This window comes from Paroedura picta, chromosome 16 (genome assembly GCF_049243985.1).
Source record: "Paroedura picta isolate Pp20150507F chromosome 16, Ppicta_v3.0, whole genome shotgun sequence".
Lineage (NCBI taxonomy): Eukaryota > Metazoa > Chordata > Lepidosauria > Squamata > Gekkonidae > Paroedura > Paroedura picta.
The window spans coordinates 28,368,429-28,390,446 of NC_135384.1; the positions used below are offsets into that span (position 1 = coordinate 28,368,429).

Here is a 22,018-nt window from a genome sequence, read left to right on the forward strand (position 1 = left end):
ATTCATTGGAAGTCTAAACATTGGGAATTTCTTGTACACTTTTATTCCAGTTTTGAGACCTAAACAGTATGCTAGAAGCATTTGTATAATCGTACGACTGTAATAAACTGATGGGTTGGTTGAAGTGGGGGGAGGTTTGGATGACCAGGGTGGGAGATGGGGCCTCTCGTGCCGTACCTAATGGGGTTTTCAGCAAAGAATTGTTCAGTTCTGGTCTTTCGGGCCTCATCTCTGGAGAGTGGTTTGTTGTGGCAGCTCCAGACCCTCTGTGTAGCCTTTCTCTTCGGTGCCTTCAGCTTGACCCTGGATGACACCCTCCTCCCCTCTGTTTCAGATGAAGTATATCCAAGACTTTCAGAGAGAGAAACAAGAATTTGAGCGGAATTTGGCAAGGTTTAGGTAAGTTCCCGAAGCAGCTGCTTGTCATTAGCATTGCTGGGAAAAGTACAGAGGAGGGCCGCAAAGATGATGAGGGGGCTGGCGCATCTCCCCTCGGAGGGAAGCCTGAAGAGGCTGGGATTTTTCAGTTTGGAAAAGAGGCAACTAAGGAGACGTGGCGTAAGAGAGCTCTAAAACTGTGCAGGGGTTGGGGAGAGTCTTAAAACTCCTTGCTTTAGGATGCTTAGGGCTAATCCTGCGTTGAGCAGGGGGTTGGACTAGATGGCCTGGATGGCCCCTTCCAACTCTATGATTCTATGATTCTATGAGAGTGGGGAAAGAAGTTCTGCCTCGCCTAAATGACTCAAATTCAAGGGCATCCAATGAAGCTGGTGGGCCGTAGGTTCAGGATGGGGAAAAGGAATACTGCTTTTAAGATGGGCAATTCACGGCCGTAGGATGTAACATGGCCACGGGAATAAACAGCTTGTAAAGTGGATTAGATAGATTCGTGGAGGATAAGTCTTATTAGGGGCTTCTAGCTCTGGTAGCTGAGGGGAACCTCCACATTCAGAGGCACTAAACCTCTGAATAACAGAGCCAGGAGGCAACATCAGAAGAAGGCCTCTGCCCTGTTGTTGGACATCCAGAGGAACTAGTTGGCCCCTGTGTGAGTCAGGATGCTGGACTAGGAGGACCACCGGTCTGACCCAGCAGGGCTCTTCTGATATTCTTATGAAGGCCTTGGCCTCTCTGCCCTGTTGCTGGCCCTCCAGAAGAACCGGTTGGCCACTGTTGGAGACAGGATGGACCTCTGGTCTGATCCAGCAGGGCTCTTCTAATGTTGTTATATAGTCGTGGCCACAGGGATAAATAACTTAAAAAGGGGATTAGTTCAATTCCTGGAGGATAAGTCTATCATTGTCTACCAGCCATGGCCTCAGTCACTGTACCCTGTTGTTGGCCCTCCAAAGGAACTGGTTGGCCCCTGTGTGAGACAAGAGGCTGGTCTAGATGGACCTCTGGTCTGATCCACCAGGGCTCTTCTGATGTTCTCATGAGGGCCTTGGCCTCCATGCCCTGTTGCTGGATCTCCAGGGGAACAGGCCAGCCACTGAGTGAGAGAGGAGATTGGACCAGATGGGCCTGTGGTCTGATCCAGCAGAGCTGAGATTCTTGTTGTGCGAATTGCTATTGTGGATGATCAGCCCAGTAGTTATGTGAGCTGTGCTGCAAGAAGATTCATGGGGGGTGGGGTGGGGAGGTTGAGGGGCATAGTAGAGACACGTGAATGCATCCTTGAGGAGGTTTGGCCTCAGAAGGGATTTTCGAGTCTATAAAGAGGGGCGGAATGTACAAATTTAAGCATTCCAAAGTTATGAACCATTTGCGCGTGCCTGTTTAAAGCACGTGCACTCAATTTATGCCTTGTCTTTGTCCTCGTGGGGAACACAAAGCGTTATTTGGCTCTCAGCCACCTTGCCCTCACAACAACCCTGCAAGGGGGAAAAAAAAAAGAATATTCAGCATCAAGTTGAATAGAGTGAGAGAGTTGAATGGTAGGGAGACTGCCCTCCTGTGCAGGAAAACAGCATCCCTCTCCCTCTGCACTGGATGCTCAGGTGTCCTTGGAGTTTTGTTTCTGCCCGTATGTACCATCTAGATCTGGGATTCCCAACCGGGGGTCCCTGGGAATCCCAGAGGGAGTCCGCAGCCTTTCCCTACCTTAATTGACTTGGCCACAAGCCAGCAGATGGGCCGCCTCCACCCAGAGGGCTCGATGGTTAGGCCATAGAAGTAGTAAAAGCAGGAGGAGGGAGCGAAAAGAAGGCAAACGGTGCAAGCGGTAATGTCACTTCCTGTGGGGGGGCGTGGCTTGGAGGTGTGGCCAGATGACATCACTTCTGGGGATTCTCGAAGACTGAAAACGTATTTCTGGGGCTCCTCCAGAGCGAACAGGCAGATCTAGATCTTTAAAGGTTTATGTCGGTTCCCAGTCTGACCCAGAGTGATGCAGTGGGCCTAACCTACTTCACAGGGTTGTTGTGTAAGGATAAAACAGAGGCGAGGAAGATGAAGTAAGCCTCTTGGGGTCCCCGCTGGGGTGAAAGGCGAGAGTACAAAATAGAAATAAAAACAAGTCGAATCTCTTTCAGAATGTGGGGAGTATTGTTGGGTGTACGGGGCTCCAGAGGGACAACTGTGCAGTTGGACAACCTACATCGTCCTAATATTGCAGCCTACATTTGTCCTAGTATTACAGCCACCTTACCTCCCCTCCCCTTTTGTCCCCACCTTCACCGTGCGAAGGGAAGACCACCCTGATCTCATTCAAAACGCCAAGAAATCCGACATCCCGGAGAAACCCAAGACTCCGCAGCAGCTCTGGTATACCCACGAGAAGAAGATCTACCTGAAAGTGCGTCCTGATGTAAGTCGTACCAGCTGGGTTGGCAACTCTGCAGCCAGGGGGGAGTTAGGGTTGGGTTCAGGCAGCACGGGGACAGGAGGCGAAGGTTTAGAACGGGTTGCGGGGCAGAGGGGAGAACTGCATCCCTGAATTGAGAGCGACCCTGGGCCTATGGTTACCCTCCCAAGCAGTCTCTGGACTTTGTGGATGGAATAAAGGACCCGCATGATTCTAAAACTTTTGGTTTCCCCACTTTAAAAAGGGGGGACAGCAAAGGGCTGCTTGTTCCAATGAACAGAATAAAGTGTGTTACGCAGCAGGTAGAAAACATCGTGTTTTCTAACGACACAATTCGGAGGTCACTCTAACTTTGCCCTTTGCCGTGTTTGGCTTTTGTGCAGCGGGAATTCTTCACAGGAGGGGATGTTCAGACCTCTCTCCTGCTCCCAGGAAATGGTTCCGTCCATGAAAAAGCTTTAGCGCTTGTTGTCCTGGAGCTGGAGAAAATTTGGGGTGGAGAAAGCCCCTTCCTTGTGGTGAAAAGCCTGGGAATCTGGGCCTTGCTAGTTTGAAGAAATCTGACGGAGGATCTTTAGGAGTTGATGAAATCCTAAGCTCAGGTTCGTTTTCAAGCAAAGGTGATTCAGGACCGTCTGAGGAGAACGCTGGGCAGAAGACGTACGGAAGGCAGAGGAAAGGGGAGAAGCCATCTTCTCTCCCCACACAGTGAAGAAAGAGCCCAGGGAGCTCACCATGGCTGGACGTTTGCATGATTGGGTTTTAAAAGGACTGATTAGCAGAGAATAGTTCTAGCAGGGAACTTGAGCCAGAGATAATGAGGACTTCGCTGAACAATGACGGAAGGCAGGGCTGGTCTCCTTGCCTTGGAGGCATCTGAGGAGACATTTGCATGCAAATGTTTGGTGGCAGGCCCTCCCGCTTCTGTAGATCAGATCTCCTGGATAATATTGAACCTTCCGGTCAGAAAAACAGAATCCGGGGCGGGGAAGGACGTGAGACCCGGCCGGATTTTACTCCACGACCACGAGGGCTTAGCAACAAGCTGTAGATATTTTAAAAAACCAACAAGATTCTGAGGATTCTGACTTCGCCACTAGACCCCTGCATGTTGAGCGGACAGGTTTCCTTCGTAATGAGGCGGCCCTGCTTTCCTTTAAAATATCGAAGAAAGCGATTTTTTTTTTCTTCCAAATTCGCCCCTCCAAAAGCTTAGCTTAGCAGACTGTTGCACCGCCGAGGTGGGCAGTTCCCCTCCGCCCCCCCACCGATATTTTTTCCCCCTTTTTATCTACCTTTTTTGTCCCCCTGACCCACATGGGTTTTTTCAGGCCACCACGAAGGAGGTGAAGGAGGCGTTGGGCAAGCAATGGTCTCAGCTCTCGGACAAAAAGAGGCTGAAATGGATTCATAAGGCTCTGGAGCAGCGGAAGGAGTATGAGGTAGGGAACACTCAACAGTTCCCCTCCATCTCCTCCCCCCTGCGCTCCGCCCGGCCTTGTCACGGCTGTGGATCGCCCCAGCCGCGCTCCGAGAGCCGACCCCCGGGTGTCCCTCCGCCAGCCCGAGGGGAGTTGCAAGGCGACTCCCCGCCTCTGGTGGACCAGGGCCCCGATCCTGCTGCCTGACGCCGAGGGGGCCGCTCGACGGTGGGCTCCTTCCTCATCCCGTGCCACGGCCCTAGAGTCTAGGGAGGGTTGCTTGCGTGTCTCCCGATGTCCGCCGCTCTAACGTCTCCCTTGCGTTTCTCCTCCGCAGGAAATGATGCGGGATTACATCCAGAAGCACCCCGAGGTGAACATCGAAGAGGGAGTCCCCCGCTCCACGCTGACCAAAGCGGAGCGGCAGTTGAAGGACAAGTTCGATGGGAGACCCACCAAGCCCCCTCCGTAAGTGGCTGGGACCCGGGAGTGGGGAGACATGTAGAACTTTTCTAGAACTCTTCTGTGCTTGGAGAGATGCATTCCAGGAAGGCGCTCAGCACCTCTTCCCACCACCTGCTCTTGTGTTGGGTGCATAGTCTTTCTCAACATTTTTAAAACCCCTGAAACATTCGTTCGAGAAACCCCAGAAGTGGGGTGCTTGCACAGATTATGTTTGGGAAGCAGAGCTGTGGTCACGCCCACCTGGGGCCCCTTCCCCTTCCTGCCCCCTCCGGGCCCATCATTGGCCATTTGGGGAGGGGGGGAGGTTGGGTCGACATGACCATATGTAGTCTAAAAGTTCAACACATTTAATTTAAAATATATGTATATTTTAAATTAAATGTGTTGAACTTTTAGACTACATATGGTCTTGTCGACCCAACCTCCCCCCCTCCCCAAAGATTAATGGACTCCCACCCCCTTTGGGAAAGCCTTCCAGGGCCATCAAGAAGCCCCAGGGCTTCACGAAAACCCTGGCTGAGAAAGCCTGCTAGACAGTAATGGTAGCGTGGGGCAGGAGGGTTGGGTTTGGCCTCCAGACCCTGGCTTCAGCCCGCCTCGCAGGGATTTGGTGTGGGAAGGGAAGGGGTGGAGGGGAAATAAGAACAAGTGAACGAATGAATACATGCAGGAATGCACAGACACTTCCCCCTCTGCAGTTCACCCTTTGAAGTGAGCTGCCCCCCCCCCACACACACACCCCCACTAATTAATCTTTTTCTTATAATATGTGCCTTGTTGCAGCTTCAGTGTAAGGAAGCCCCCCAATCTCAGAATACTCTCCCCAGTCAATTACAGGCTTCCTTCTCTTGGCATGCTGATGAGATGTCAAAAAGGAGAGATCCCCTGAAGCTATTTATCCTGTCCTCAACTCTGTATTACAATAAAATCAGAGTCCAGGAGCACCTTTAAGGCCAACAATGATTTATTCAAGGCGTGAGCTTTCGAGTGCAAGCACTCTGATTTTAGTGTGCTACTTCAGACCGACATGGCTACTCATTTGAATCAACCCTATGTTGTCCTGTATAAAAAAAAACAGAGAGAGGAAAAATTCTGTGCCGCCCCCCCCCCCCCCCCGCAATCCAGATTTTTTTTTTTACTATTTTAATTCTGCCACCAATTTACCTGATTCCTTTCTCTCCCTTCTCTATCCCATGCATAATCTTGTAAACCTCTTGTCATGTTAATCTTGTAAAACTCACTCATCATTTTTCTGAACTGAAAAGCCGTAACCTCTTTAACCTTTCCTCGTAGCAAAAGTATTCCGTCCCCTTCGTCTTTTTAGCCGTCCTTTTCTGCACCTTTTCCAGTGCTGTAATATCAGAGATATGGCTCTGCCATTTAAAAAGAACAACCCGAAACAAGGAGTGTTGGAAAGAAAACAAGGGCTAAATCACTTCAAGGGCTACTTATCTCCCTACAGATGCTAATTTTCTGCCCTCAGGCATTTCCCCCTGCTCTGCTGAAGCCGATAACCATAGGGATTGTCCTTTTGCATCTTTTACAAGAGGAATGCCTCTTCGACTCATAGAGTTTGAAAGGATCTCCAGGGTCATTTATAGTCCAACCCCCTGCACAGTGCGGGGCACTCAACAACTACCTGTCCACCCACAATGACCCCAGTTTTATGGCCAGATGATGCTACCTTTCCCCCCACTCCCACACAAAAAAAAAGAAAACCTCAAAAACAAAACAGAATCCCTGGCTAGTCTGGCCTAGAAGACGTTGATCCCAAGGTGGCGATTGCATTTCCTTGGGCTCTCTTCTTTTGCCGCTGTTAAGAAGTATAGCAGGCGTGACTTTTGTATACCTATATCAGTATTGATTTACAAAACGGGTGCCTTCGCCTTTCTGCCCAGTGAGAGCCATCAAGGCAGCCCCGTGCCTGCATTGGTTTAGCTTTAGCTCTTAGGAGAACAATTTAAAAAAAACAGAAGAACCTTGTGCAGTTCCCTCTGTGCTGATCATTGATTGGTTCAGAAAAGCTATGCGCTGCCTCTCCAGAGAGGCCCTCAAGGCAGTTCACAAAGCAAAAGCACTCGCAATATAATTATCACGATCAGTAGAAAATAAATGGTAGAAATAACAATAAGGGGGCCAGAAATAGAAGCCGTGAAGGAGCCCTTTGGTTAGAAGCTGGCCATAAAAAAGAGAGAGCCTTGCTGGGGAAAGAGAGATATTTTGAGCTGGCTCACAAAGGATAACAGTTATGTACTAGGGAAGCTTCCGGATGGCCAGGGGGATTGGCATGACCATATACGGTCATAAAGGTAAAGGTATCCCCTTTGCAAGCACCAGGTCATGTCTGACCCTTGGGGTGACGCCCTCCAGCGTTTTCATGGCAGACTCAATACGGGGTGGTTTGCCAGTGCCTTCCCCAGTCATTACCGTTTACCCCCCAACAGCAAGCTGGGTCCTCATTTTACCAACCTCGGAAGGATGGAAGGCTGAGTCAGCCTTGAGCCGGCTGCTGGGATTGAACTCCCAGCCTCATGGGCAGAGTTTTCAGACTGCATATCTGCTGCCTTACCACTCTGCGCCACAAGAGGCTCTTTATATGGTCATATCACCCGATAAATGTTTAACACATTTTTAAAGAAATTCAAAAATCAATTAACATACGCCCATTCAGGAAACCCTGGTGTAACCTGATGCATTTTGCTATTTCTAGGTTTAAAATCTTGAACTTCTAAAACAGGGCCAGTAATTCAGTGCATCTAGGTAGATAACCTTGAACCCCATCCATGTCCATGTCGGCTGGAATCAGGAGCAGAAATCTCGCTGGGCGTTTGTGTTGTTTTATATTAAACAGTGTCTCCTGGCACAATGCATGGGGGGAGGATGCTGTACAAAACATACCTGCATACCGTTTCAGGAACAGCTACTCCCTGTACTGTGCTGAGCTGATGGCAAACATGAAAGATGTCCCCAGCACAGAGCGGATGGTGCTTTGCAGTCAGCAGTGGAAGCTTCTGTCTCAGAAGGAGAAGGACGCTTATCACAAAAAGTGCGACCAGGTGAGCCACATGGACTTCGGCCCATGCGCACGGAAGAGGCATGGGTGGACGGTGCTTCTAGTGGCCATGTTTCCAGGTTGGATACACACAGGGCAGTGGGTTTCAGCCTTGCCATTCTTGGGGATCACTATTTATGATTGATTGATTGATTGATTGATTGGTGTTAGTTAGCTAGCTAGTTAGCTAGTTAAGTAATTAGTTTTGTTGACCACTACTCTCCAGCTGGTTGGCTCGTGGCGGTTTACAACAAAATAAAAGCAGATGACAACAACATAACTGTAAATGACAATCTAATAAAAACCAGTCCACCTACTTAACTCGATAGGCCCATCCCGACTCCATGCCTCAAGGGAATTACTTGCAAGTGCTTAGAGGAGGGGCCACACGGATCTTCCGTATCCTGGCCTCAATGAGATGCCTGGCAGAGAGGCCTGCCGTCTTGCAGTCCCTGCAGAACTGAGATAACTCTGACAGCTCTCTTCCGGGAGCTCATTCCCCCAGGTAGGGGCCAGGAGCAAGAAGGCCCTTGCCCTGGTTGAGGCCAGGCATATCTTGCGTGGGCCGGGAGTCACCAGTCTGCTAGAATTCATAGAGTGGAGAGCCAGTTTGTGCCTTTCGCAAAGAAGCTGTTTTTTGCCAAGTGTGAATGGAGCCTAAGGCTGGCTTTGATTGCATTTGTACCCTCTCCCGCTGAGATGGACTTCTCACCAATTACTCTGCAGCACTGTTCCATCTTCCACCTACGGAGAGAGTCCAGCTTGGAGAAGTGATAAAAGCAAAGGTCCGGCTTGCGCTAGTTGACTTTCTGTGTTTGGGTTGATGAATCTGGTACGCCTTCAGCTGATTATTTTTTTTACTGTTTTGCCTCTGCAGAGAAAGAAAGACTATGAAATTGAGCTCCTGCGTTTTCTGGAGGTGAGTCGGTCCCCAAGGATTGTGCTGCTCTCCCACCTCAAATATATACATTTTTTGCTGTTTTGTTTTGTCTCTGTAACATGGCCTGGCTAGGAAGGGAGGCTTGGATAGGGTCATTCGGGGTGGGTCAGCACCGAAAGAATGAATGAATTTCTTGTGGACACAGGCACCATCAATGTTGTAAGAAAACCTCAGAAGGGAAAAAAGCTTCAATAAACCTAACTAGAAAACAGTTAGGACCCAAAAGGTTGGATGTCTGTGCAATGTAAATGAGAAAACTATATAAACAATTATAGTATGCAGCTTCTAAAATTAAGGCATTAAAAACATACACAAAGCCTATTCATTAAAAAAAAACCCATAATATGCACCATACAGTTTTGATCCTTGGACCGAAGGTATTTTGATTCAAAATGGGTCTTCTTCAGAGGTCTAATTAGGGATCTACAGAATACTACATATGGACACAAAATGATAATTATTGACTCACAGAGATAGCTGGGCACGTCTTAACCAGTCCTGGAAGCTTTGGAGCCCAGTGCATTTTGCTCACCCTTTGCCACCCAGAACTGCTTCTTAGTCACTGGGGATCCAACTGTCATTTCTTCCAGTTTAAGGTGCCTAATACAGGTCCCCAACTTTTTTGAGCCTGAGGGCACCTTTGGAATTCTGACACAACAGTGGTGGGCTCTGCCACAAAATGGCTGCCATAGGAGGTGGAGCCAGTCACAAAATGGCTGCTGCAGGAGGTGGAGCCCGTCCCCAAATGTCAGAAAGCAAGGTTATATACAACTCTTAATAGTATCTCTCCAGCATTTCAGGCAGAAGCTAGGTTTAGCAGGGTGCCTTTTAATCTACGCAACCAATCAGAAGCCCTGCTTTGCAAAAACCCCACGTAGCCCCACCCACTTTCTAAAAGTACTTGCTGGGCTCCAAGGGGGAGGTCCATCGATATTATCGCATCATTGGCCCCAGCCAAAAGTTTGGTGGAAGGAGCTGAATCGTTGAGGAGGAAGCAGGCACCCTTGTTATCCACTAACCACAGCTGTGGTCCTCAAAGGAGGACCTGTGGGTGCCAAGCAAAGAGCCAATCCTGGCTTTCCTCCATCTCACTGGAGCAGGAAAATACCTTAGAAGTGCCCAAGAGGTTACCCTCTTTGTGTCTGCCTGAAGCGGCCATTTTGGAGACATCTGCCTTCTTCCTTCCTAGGAACGTTCCTTGGCTTGGAAGTTGTTGCACGCTCCCATGGCTGCCGAGTACTGTGTACTTTTTTTAAGGGTGTAGGAGCCTCTTGTGGCGCAGAGTGGTAAGGCAGCCGTCTGACAGCTTTGCCCATAAGGCTGGGAGTTCAATCCCAGCAGCCGGCTCAAGGTTGACTCAGCCTTCCATCCTTCCGAGGTCGGTAAAATGAGTACCCTGCTTGCTGGGGGGTAAACGGTAATGACTGGGGAAGGCACTGGCAAACCACCCCGTATTGAGTCTGCCATGAAAACGCTAGAGGGCGTCACCCCAAGGGTCACACATGACTCGGTGCTTGCACAGGGGATACCTTTACCTTTACCTTTAGGATACGGAGCAGAGTCTAGGAGGCCAGAAACGATGGTTGTGTTTCCCGCCCAAATGTAGAGCCTCCCGGAAGAAGAGCAGCAGAGGGTGCTGGGCGAGGAGAAGATGCTGGGGATGAACAAGAAAGGCGCTACCAGCCCTGCCTCTAAGAAGCCCTCACCAGATGCCAGCAAGGTGAGGAGCACGTACCCCAAGGGGCAGGGAGGGGGCACCTGAGGCAACGAACAGGAGGCGCCGTAGGGTTGTGCGTTTGCGTGTTTGTTTTGTGTCAAAAGCAGTGGGGTGACTCCTTTGCCTTTTAAACCAGCCTCAAGACTTCATTTAGGATGGCTGCTGGACTTATTTTTGGAAGTTTTCGTAAGGATGACAACCAAACATAAATAAATAAATAAACAAATCCACATTTAAATTGCCTTTTTATTAAATTAAACAACAAAACCAACAGAGATTTTAAAGAATATATAGCTGATTAAGCGTGTCTTGTGTTACGTTAAAGATAATTTTGCGTATGGCTAAAAAAGTCCAAGGCCCTTGTTTTTTCGCCGTACTGAAAGGAAGCATGAGATGAAGTGATGTACATTTTTACAAAATAAAGGCCCATTTAAAGTATTTCTCCGTCATTCCGTCGTGCCCCAGATCCCAAATACTCTCCAAAGATTACTCTGCTTTTAGCTTCGAGCCCCAAGCGTCCGATCTTTGCTTTCACTGTTAAAAACCAACCCTTCTCCGTTAATCCACGAACCCCTGATTTGAGTCCTCTTCCGGTCGATGTGGGCTCCCCTAAGAAGGCCCCCTGCGCACCCGTCCTCATTTTGGCTCTTGAATTTATTTTTCTGTAACATTAAAAAAAAAGAAGGAAACCAAAAGACACAAACTGGGAGACCCACAACCACGAGTCCCTTTGTCCTCTTCAACAGGGAGGTTCTGAGAAGCCCAAAAGGCCCGTGTCCGCTATGTTTATCTTCTCGGAGGAGAAACGCAAGCAGCTGCAGGAGGAGCGGCCTGAACTGTCGGAGAGCGAACTGACCCGGCTGCTGGCGCGGATGTGGAATGATCTGTCCGAGAAAAAAAAGGTTGTTGTTGAATCAATAATTCACATTCTCCTTCACCACATCTCTCTTTTTTTTTTGAGGGGGGAGGCTTTTGGGGGCGCATGTACTCCTGGGTGTCTCAAAGTCAGATGGAATCTTTTTTTGTTCTGTTGACTTAGATGAAACCAGGATCCTGACCCTCTCCCTCCTCTTAAAACGACGACAAAGCATTTTTCCTCCCCTGCTAGAAGCCCGCGGAAGGCTCTAGAACATTCCGGAGCCTTCTGTACCTTCTCGAAGGCACCAGCAGCTTCGTCACAGTCTTGGGCGCTCCTACCATTTCATCTTGCGTTGTCTCCGCTCATCTCCCCCAGTTTACGGGGTGGGCAGGGGAGGGGAGGGACGGGAAGCTAGATCTCAACAGCCATGTGCTGCAAAAACATGGGCCAAACGAGAGTTCCATCGCACATTAATAGTTCACTATCCACGCCCACCCCCAATGCCATCTTGCTCAAAGCCAAAAAGGAGAGGTCTTGAGGCTTGGTTTAGAAACCCGGGGGTAAGTTGTCGGGAGTCTTTTGGGACGTCATTGGGCAACATAATAAGGGTTCCATTTGGGTTGAGGTCATCTTGATGTGCGAGGGCGCGGTTATTAACGTCGGGCTCTTGCGTAGCTATAGACGGGTTTGTTACTCATTGTGCTGGTTGTACAATCATGTGGCTGGGTCAGTGGTTGGCCAGCGGTCAGCGACCACCCCTCCCACATGCGGAGTAGAATTGACCCTCGCCGAACAGGAAGTCAGAGGAGTGGTAAGATGTTTTCCTTCCTTGTGCTATGTACGTAGATTGGTGCGCTGATCTTTTACCCGCTGATTTGACTCAACCCGTGTTAGTTAGAAAAGTAGGGCATCGATCCGCTCCGTCAATGAGTTGGTCACCTGGTTCTGTTCTATGGTTAAGTTTTATTCACCCTTTTGGTTCTTGTAAGAGAACATTCTGCTATAGCAAATCAATGCACTCTTTATCTAGTCCAGTCAATATGGGGAACTGGGTTCGATTCCCCACTCCTCCTCCTCATGAAGCCTGCTGGGTGACCTGGGACCAGTCACCGTTTAAGTCCTCAGGGCAGAGGTCTTTAGCTTCACCTGCTGCCAGATCTTTTAGCTGGAGGTACCAGGGATTGATTGGCAAGCCTAATTTTTTTCAGATTTTGGAAGCTAAGCAGGGTGGATCCTGGCTAATATTTGGATGGGAGACCTTCAAGGAACACTGGAGTCATAACGTGAAGGCAGGCAGAGGCAAACTTCCTTCGGAGGTCTCTTGCCTGTCTACCAGACAATCCTAGGATCTACATGCCATGCAATAAATAAATAATAAGGAATAAAATAAATAAGATAGATGGATAGATAGATGAGAGAGAGAGAGAGAGAAAGGAGGGAGGGAGGGAGGGAGGAAAGAAAAAGAAAGGAAGAAAGAAAGAAAGAAAAAGGAACCCAGAACCTCTTGCAAATACTCTATGGTTGAGCCGCAGCCCCTGGCAGAACTAAAGCCGTATTCTGTTCATGGTCAATGCAGCAGCACCAGTTACCCAATCATGTTTATTTTAATACATACAAATATTAATTGAGGAACGTATCGCATAACGAACGAACGTCTTATGCAACACATTAATAATAGAAATTAGAACGGAATATGCGAGTCCTCCTAATCTCATAGGATCTGTTCGGCTCCAGCAAATTAATGAAAGCACCGAGCTCTTGTTTACACGCTGCGGAGTTCTGCAAGCTGCTTTTATCGGCATCCAGACGCTCAGAACTGTTTGATGTAGCCGGGTCGGTTGTTACAGAGCTGACTATAGATCTGCCTCGACAGGGAAGTGTCCTGGATTTCCTCATCAGCCTTCTCTTGAGTGACGGGGATGGGATGAGACGAACATAACGTTTTTTTCAGCCACGACAGCCTAGACCAGGGTTAGTCAAACTGCGGCCCTCCAGATGTCCATGGACTACAATTCCCACGAGCCCCTGCCAGCATTTGCTGGCAGGGGCTCGTGGGGATTGTAGTCCATGGACATCTGGAGGGCCGCAGTTTGACTACCCCTGGTCTAAGGCAAGGTTTGAGGACATATTTTAGAGTATGTATTTATTATTGGGTTTTAAAGACTGCCCCTTGGCACAGCGGTTTACAACAGGAACGATGTGCAAACCTAATAAAACCACATTACATTAAAAACATTATATCAAATCACTGTAGCCGCTCAGCATCCGCTGAACGGCTCCCTTCTGGTCCAAGATGGGAGAGGATGTTGGAGGACTGTAGATGACATTCCATCTGCTCATGGGCCTCAACCAAACGCCCAGCGAAAGAGCTTCGTTTTGCAGGCCGTTTGGGAAATGAGAGAGTTCCTGTAAGGCCCACAACTCTTCTGGGCACTCAGGACACCAGGTTGGGGCCTGGACCAAGAAGGCCCTGGCTGAGGCCCAGCACACATCTCTCAGGTCAGGGATCGCCAGCCTGTTCGTCTCAGCCGAGCAAAGTGGTTTCTAGGGAATGTAGGTGGTCCCTCAGGGATACAAGTCACATCTGCTGTGTTGTCTCCATGTTGTGCGAACAGAGATAGTACTACGCGATACCCAGTTTGAGCTGGCAAGAAGATGTGCAAACTTCCCACTGTTACTAATCTTCTCACTGAAGAAGCCCCAGCATGGGCAAGATCACGGGCTAAAGGCCAACGTGATAAAACTATTCAAGCATCGCATCAACCAGAACTTTGACTAGCTCTGGTTGTTGTTGTTCGTTGCGAAGTCGTGTCCGACCCATCACAACCCCTTGGACAATGATCCTCCAGGCCTTCCTGTCCTCTGCCATTCCCCGGAGTCCATTTAAGTTTGCACCGACTGCTTCAGTGACTCCATCCAGCCACCTCATTCTCTGTCGTCCCCTTCTTCTTTTGCCCTCGATCGCTCCCAGCATTAGGCTCTTCTCCAGGGAGTCCTTCCTTCTCATGAGGTGGCCAAAGTATTTGAGTTTCATCTTCAGGATCTGGCCTTCTAAGGAGCAGTCAGGGCTGATCCCCTCTAGGACTGACCGGTTTGGTTACTACATAGACTTCCAAGAATCTGACTGTGTGTATTTCTTTTCCGGCCTAGGCAAAGTACAAAGCTCGTGAGGCTTCCCTGAAGGCCCAGACAGAGAAGAAGCACGGTTCCGACAAGGAGGATCGTGGGAAGCTTCCCGAGTCACCCAAGACGGCTGAGGAGATCTGGCAGCAAAGTGTGATTGGAGATTATCTTGCCCGCTTCAAGGTGAGAGGGGAGAGCAGGAGTGGGAGCCGGCAGGAGTGGTCACCCAAGGCTGGGCTTTGACTGAGCTGAAGGTTTTGCGGAAACAAACGGTTATTTCAGGAAACACACATAGACGAGCTTCTCAGGGATAGGGAGAGCTCAACCTGAGGTAGCATGGCCGTCTTAGTATCCAGCCCAGTGGTCCTTAGGACTTTTACTACCCATCTGATGGGTAATTATCCCCGTTCTAAGGGGCTGAAGACCCTGCTGCATCTAAAACAGAACAACTCTCTTGTTTTTAATAGACATGGTATAAATAGTGTCAGGCATCTGTTGAATGCTCAATAAGCAGACTCAATGTAGAATGAAATGTCTTTAATGAAATGTCTTGGTGAACAGAGAGCAAGCTGGTTTGCTTGCCACTTTCATGGATTGCCACTTAGCCTGGATTTTTCTATTTTTATTCAGATTCAGAGACTTTTTTCTAAAATACAATCTTTGCAGAAACCCAGTGTCTCTGGAACTGTATTCCGTGGAGATTTAGTGCAATCAGAGAATCATGTAGCCAGTTTAAAAAAAAAACTATTTATGTATAAGCAATATTTCTGGATAATAGTAATAACAGTAAGAGTACTGGGATGCTACATTTGGTTTGTTTTTTGACTCTGTTACAATTGGGAAGTTTCTCACAATATGTCAGATTATATCACTCTTCTGGTCGAATTTTTTTTTGGGGGGGCAGGGGAGTTGTATTTGTATCAAGGTGGGGTACAGATAAGACAGGAATGGCCCCAATTTGTGACTGAATAAGCGCAGATTCAGATTGGGGGCTGGGGTCCCTAAGAAGGTTGAGGCGTGACGTTCTCTGGCCGATCGTAAAAGGACACGCCGTGAACTCTGCAGAGGGACGCTCTGTCCAGTCCTCTCGGTGGTGTGCATTAATTTCCTCTCCCACCTTAGAACGACCGAGGGAAAGCGCTAAAAGCCATGGAGACCACCTGGAATAACATGGAGAAAAAAGAGAAGCTGATGTGGATCAAGAAAGCAGCCGAGGATCAGAAACGATACGAGGTTGGTTTTAGATTGCGTGCGCACAAGAACACACACACAAAAACACACAGAGGCTCTTTAGAGTGAGTTTGTGACTGACACGGGTTGTATTTATCACTGCAGTTCTGTAGGAATGCAGAAAAACGCCATGTGTCATTGGGCATAGAATACGTCTTTCTGAGTCCCGCAGCTTTTGTGTGTGTGTTTTTTTTTACTCCAGTAGTCGTGGCTACAAAGAAATGCTTGGAAGTACACAGCAATGCCTGTAGTCAGCCCAAAAGGCGATAAGACAATGTGCAGAGAACGGAGGTCCTTTTTAGGCCCTGCGTACCACTTCACCCCCTCCTGGGACTAACAAAACAGCCATGTAGAACAGTGAAAACCACCACTTCTTTTCTCGATGCAGAATTTAGTTTTGTGTGAAGACAACTGCATCCTGGGGACCAGGGCCTGGAAATAATTCCTCTTTCAAAACAGTAGTGAGTGGATCTCTGGTATTTGCTGCAGATTTGTTCTGTACTGCAAACCCAAAGGTATAAAATCTGAGGCAAGTTGCGAGTTCTCATGGTTGTGAAGGAAAGCAGAGGTGTGGCCAGTTTTGAGGGCTCAGAGGCGTTGAAGGCCGGAGGGAGGGAAGAATTACTCCGTGCTGCCCTGTATTTCTTCCGTTGAGTTGGCTCTGGTCCCTCCACCTTGTCATTCCTCATTATTTCTCTCACAGCGGGAGTTGAGTGAGATGCGGGCGCCCCCATGCTCAACAAATGCCTCCAAGAAGATGAAATTCCAGGGCGAGCCAAAGAAACCCCCCATGTGAGTACTGGCATTTTTGGGAAGGGGGGTAGCTTAATAAATGCAGATTCAGGTGTGTAGCCAGGATGGTCTGAAGCAGCAGAGCAAAGTTTGAGTTCAGGGCACCTTTAAGACCAACAAAGTTTTATTCTGAGAAAAAAACTTTCATGCACACTTCCTCAGAGCTTGAGCCACACTTCAGAAGTGAGTGGGAGAGCCAGTGTGGTGGAGTGACAAACTCGAATCTGGAGAACTGTGGATGATTCCCCCCTCTTCCACGTGCAGCCAGCTGGGTGACCAGTCACAGTTCTCTCAGAGCTGTTCTCACAGAGCAGTTCTCTTAGAGCTCTCTCAGCCCCAAGGGAATGCTACTTTAGGGCTTCTTTGGGTATTGAAAAGTGGGGCATAAAAACCCAGTTCTTAATAAATACACATGAGTCAGAAAGGACGGTTGTGAATTGGTTTGATTGATTGCTGCCCCCCCCCCCATTCCATTCTATTAACTGGCCATTTCCTTATCTGTCTGATTTTGGGGGGATAATTCTAAAAGTATGCTCTGTGGAGAAAAGTTGCTGCTAATTGTAATCCTGAATTCTCAATCTTCTTGTTATCACCTATTATAAAATAATCGCAAATCCAAATTTGTATTTTTTAAAAAATTATTGCATTTTACCCATAACTTTGTACACCACTCTGAGCCGGCCCGACAGGAGGGTGGCCTAAAAATCAGCATCGGAAGAAATAAATAAAATAGCTAAACACCAGCTGCCCCTTCAGCACAATATCTGCATTCTGTGGCTGAAGTGAAGCCGTGGCGACCCATTGCCTTGTCTTCTCTCCCAGAATGGGCTCAAACGCGCTCTCTCTTGTCTCACCTGTCCAGGAACGGGTATCAGAAGTTTTCTCAGGAATTGCTCTCCAACGGGGAACTGAACCACCTCCCCCTGAAGGAGCGGATGGTAGAGATCGGGAGCCGCTGGCAGCGCATCTCTCAGAACCAGAAGGAGCAGTACAAGAAGTTGGCCGAAGAGCAGCAGAAGCAGTATAAAGTACACCTGGATATATGGCTGAAGGTGAGGCATTTGGTGGGGGGAAGAAGGGAGGTAGCTGCTCCGGGGGAACTCCAGCCGGATCCCATGCATTAAAAAAAATTTTTTTTGCAAGATTATCCATCTTGTGAACTGTCCAGCATAACTCTGTGTCAAGACCTTGTTAGAGGGATCCTTCTGGTTCTCCTTCCCTAATGCCAGCTGTGCATGGATGTGCATTCTGTCAGACCTTAGTTTCCTGCATGTAGAGTGGGATGGATAGTTCAGAGGGCAGAAGTCACAGAAAGTCAGGAAATACCTCGCAAACCAAGTTGTAAGAGTTGTAAAGTCTTCTGGCTGAAATGACTGGGTGAAAAATTCCCCTTCTCTTTCTTCTTCTTCTCTCTCTCCCCTTGATGCATCTTTTAATCTTGGATTTCCTCTCCCCTCCCCTGCCTCTTTTCTTCCACAGAGCTTGTCACCACAAGAGAGAGCCGCCTACAAAGAGCATACCTCTAATGTGAGTACCCTGCACACACTCCAAAGGTGGTTTGGGGAAATATACTCATTTATAAAACAATTGAAAAGTGATCACTCCATAAAAGAGCTCCCAGTTCCCGTGGCCTTCACAAGGGAGACCTAAAGAAATAAAAAACAAAGAAATTAGTTGATATAACAAAATAATCTATAACACATGGACATCCTGCACCCATGTAGACATAATTTCCCTTAGAATTAAGGTCCACCTAACCGTTAATTAAGATGAAAATGTCCTTGAATCTAAAAATTGCTAAATCTAGACAGTTGGAATTAGGAATCATATTTTTAGAGACCCTATCATTCCCAAAACAAATGAGATCTTCATTTCCAGACCCTTGAATGTTTGTGTTAGGTGAGCCTTGCTCAACTTTATTACAGCTGAGGAAACGCTGAAACTTTCTTCAGGAAGCCCTGGAAGTGGCACAATTGTGCAGAATATGGTTGGGAAGGATAGCTGTGTCCATTCCTACCCGGGGCCTGGGGAAAGGAAACCTGTTAACTCCTCACCTTTGTCTGCAAAGGCTTAGAAAATGAATTTTTTGCTCCATTCTTGGGAGAAGTTTTCTGGCTGTAAGAATGACACTTGAATAGAAAAGTCAAACCTCCTTGTCTTCCTTTTTTGTTTGAACGTATTTGGCTTCCGGGTTTCTGAAAGGGCTCAGATGTTTTCGCAAGAGTGAAGACACTGGGAGTGGGGGTGGACATTCACACAGTTTTGTAGGCTAACTTTCTCTTTCTTTTGTCCACCCCAACAGAAGCGGAAGAACATGGGGAAAATGCGAGGTCCAAATCCCAAGATGAAGCCCTCGATGCAGTCCAAGTCAGTAAGTACCCCTGAGGCAGCTCTTCCCTTCCTTCTGCAGCCCGGATGGCCATTTCAGAAAGAGCCCCCTTGTTCTTGGGTCTGTCTGTGACCAACTAAGGCCACTGTTTCCCACTGGCTGGCAGAGGGTCTTGCAGAAGTGGGTGTCCCCGTCTTGCTTTCTGAATTGTTCCCAGGCAGTCCCCTTTCTCATTATACCTCCTTGGAAATTCTCCTGTGTTCTTCAAGCGGGAAGACTTACGTGGTCTTAGAGCACAAATGAAAAACTGTGTGTTCCCCGCAAGGAAATAAAGCTAGAGTTTCAGCAGGTTTGCCACAGTGAGGTGTTTGTGATTTCTGTGGGAAGGGTAGGGATGTTTTGCCTCAGCTCTTAGCTTTCGGCTCACCTGTGTCGTGTTCGAGTCACGATCCATGCCTACGATAGCTGGGTGATGTTTCCAAATGCCTTGCTCGCTTGGGTCATCTTAACGTGGTCTTGTGTGTGCAAAGACTGAGAGCCAGCAAATTCCAGCTGCTGAGTAGGAGTCATGTTGGTAGGAAGGGTAGATCCACCAGGTGGGATCCGGGGTTCCCCTGGAATTGCAGCCCACCTCCAGACTGTACAGATTAGTTCTCCTGGAGAAAATGGATGCTTTGGAGGGGGGGACTCTTTGGAATTGTACCCCATTGAGGTCCCTGTCCTCCCCAGGATCCATCCCCAGAATGGCATACGTCAAATCTCGAGGAGTTGCCCAAGCTGACAACCTCAGCCCCCATCCCCCACCGGTGGCCGGAGGGACCTGGCGGCCCTACACATTGGTGGTATCTCCACCGGCCCCAGCGCAAGTCTCAGTTAAATCCTCTGTGGTGTCCACAGGAATCAGAGGATGAGGACGAAGACGACGATGACGAGGACGAAGAGGAAGATGACGACGATGACAACGGGGATTCTTCTGAGGAGGGAGGGGACTCCTCTGATTCAAGCAGCGAGGAGGAGAGCGAAGACGGGGATGAGGTGAGGCCGGGGGTTGTGGGTATTCACACTCCACTACGTGTTCGGTGCTGCCTTTAACCACAAGAGCCTAAGAGTGCTTTGGGGATTTGGAGAATAGGTAGTGGAGACCCTCATAAAATGGCTGCCGGAGCCACAAAATGGCCGCCATGGCCAATCGCAAAATGGTGGGAAGTTCCAACCCAAACGTCTTCCTGTGAAGACAGGCCACTGTTGCCTGATAGGTTGGCCCCTAGAGACCCCAAGGAGATGCCGCCTGGGCAGTTCTAAGTCCAGTGGGTAGGAGGAGAGGGAAGATTGTTTGGAGGAGAGGAAACACAGTGGCACGTACTACAACACACAGGAGTCCCTGGATTTCAGCGCATGATACTTTTGTCCACACACGCCAAAGCCAAGGAGCCTTTCTTGAACAAAACCTTTCAGCATGAGGGCTTGTTTTCATTTCATTGTTACTTTTCAGATGAATGTAGAGGGACAAATTATGTGCCCCTTATCTTTAAGATGGGGTATTGAGTTTGCGGGAAGTCACAGACATCCTAAGAAACTGCAGTTGTAAAGAATCTGTGCTTTAAGAAACAGAACCACCATTCAGAAGTAAAATTGATCAACTGTACCCACTGGTCACTGGGACATCGCGGCTTGTTGTTGGGATATTGAATGGAGTCAGGGCTTAATTTGGCACAGGCTTGAGATCCAGTTTGGTGTGGTGGCTCAGAGCGGCAGCCTCAAATCTGGGGAACCGGATTTGATTCGACACCCATGCCAGGCCCCCTTCATAGCTTCTCTTTCTCTTCCCCCCCGCCAAGAATGAAGAAGACGATGACGAAGAGGATGACGACGACGACGAAGACGACGATGACAATGAATCAGAGGGCAGCAGCAGCTCCTCGTCGTCCTCAGGAGACACCTCCGATTCAGACTCCAACTAAGCCATCCCCTTCCTCCGGCCGCTTTCGTGCGATTATTCGGCTGCGTTCCTCCGGATAACAGCAGCACCCACGGCTGGAGAACTAGGATTGGGAGGAAAGGCAAGAGAGAGAGAGAGAGAGAAAGAGAGGAAAACAATCACTGTGGTTTAATTATCTTCCTCTCCTCACACACATCATGTACGACGGTGTCTTGTCCGTGTGTGAGAGGAGCAGGGCGGTAGAAAACAGCTGACACAACCAGCGAAGGTTTTTTATTTTTATTTTCCCGTTTGTCTTTGTGGTGGTGGCGTGGGGAGCGAGTTCCAGTCTCTGTTTTTTTTTTTTTTTAAAGATTCGAGGGGATTTCCTTCCCCCCTTTCTTGTGAGAAGCGGGCAGGGGTCCTCACAACAACAGACCCCCCCCCTTAATTTCCCCCTCACATATTGGCCTCCTCCCCACCCCCTAAATTCTAGCCACCAGCTCAGAACTTTGTACAAATCCTCGTTTTTTAAAGAAACAAACAAACATGGCAGTGAGAGACTTTTCTTTTTTCTTTTCCTTTTTATTTCCCGGCAAACAGTCAAGGAGAGGCGGGTTGCGGGAAGCGTGAGCCACGGAAGGTTCTGGACTTTGCGACGGTGACCCGCCTCTCCGCCAAGTGGACAATCTTGTACAGTCTTGAAATTTCACACCTTGACAAAAGAGCAAGCCCCAAATGGCCACAGCTGCACTTAGCTATTTCCTGTGACGAACTGGATATCCAGCGTTTCCTGCTGAGGGAAATGGGGTTGGGGGTTGGGGGGGGCATATTTTGTAAGAGTGCGTGGCAACGGGCGAGGGGGGGGTTAGTAAAGAAACGGAAGAACAAGCGGATTTTTTTGCAAAGGGGGGAGCGTCTGGCATGCTGTGGAGGGAGGAGGAGGAGAGGATTTCAAGAGCTCCAAGGTGACGTGACTTTTCTTTTGTAGAAGCTGGGAGTTTTTTCTGTCATTTTTCTGACCAGCATTCGAGCAAAAGACAGTAGTGGCCAGACCCCTTTGGGTTGTTGTTGTTGTTAATATATATATTTTTTTTTACAATGAAGTGACCAATAATTGTACCAAAATGGGGCATTTTGTTGACTTGTCTTTGCAAAGGGGAGGTTGGTTCGTGGGTGGGAACGGGAGGGGAGGGAACCATCTGTGTCATTAGTAATTTCTTTTTTAAAAAAAAAAAACAGTTTTATAAACCGAGCAAGAGGGTCATCTTTTCTTTTGAATCACCAAATTATCCTGTATTTGACGTAGATAAAACACTCTGTGTGTCTCTCTGTGCAAAAGGAAATTTGGGGTGCAGCAGTGGTG

General features: G+C 48.5%; 1 protein-coding gene across 8 annotated transcripts in view; it reads left to right on the forward strand.

Moving 5' to 3' along the window:
- Positions 1-21,784, forward strand: part of UBTF (upstream binding transcription factor) — a 43,339-nt gene extending 21,555 nt beyond the window's left edge. For 4 of the 8 annotated variants that reach the window (XM_077313664.1, XM_077313665.1, XM_077313666.1 and 1 more), the window contains exons 6-21: positions 335-399; positions 2,689-2,809; positions 4,138-4,248; positions 4,565-4,695; positions 7,607-7,748; positions 8,622-8,663; positions 10,291-10,404; positions 11,148-11,303; positions 14,411-14,566; positions 15,506-15,616; positions 16,317-16,405; positions 17,268-17,457; positions 17,885-17,932; positions 18,708-18,776; positions 19,464-19,769; positions 20,573-21,784. In XM_077313664.1, the coding sequence (XP_077169779.1) occupies positions 335-399; positions 2,689-2,809; positions 4,138-4,248; positions 4,565-4,695; positions 7,607-7,748; positions 8,622-8,663; positions 10,291-10,404; positions 11,148-11,303; positions 14,411-14,566; positions 15,506-15,616; positions 16,317-16,405; positions 17,268-17,457; positions 17,885-17,932; positions 18,708-18,776; positions 19,464-19,769; positions 20,573-20,695 (1,974 nt within the window). In that variant the 3' untranslated portion in view covers positions 20,696-21,784. The remainder of the gene's footprint in view (positions 1-334; positions 400-2,688; positions 2,810-4,137; positions 4,249-4,564; positions 4,696-7,606; positions 7,749-8,621; positions 8,664-10,290; positions 10,405-11,147; positions 11,304-14,410; positions 14,567-15,505; positions 15,617-16,316; positions 16,406-17,267; positions 17,458-17,884; positions 17,933-18,707; positions 18,777-19,463; positions 19,770-20,572) is intronic. The other 4 variants (XM_077313671.1, XM_077313669.1, XM_077313668.1 and 1 more) reach the window with 4 other exon arrangements.
- The last annotated feature ends 234 nt before the right edge of the window (positions 21,785-22,018 follow it).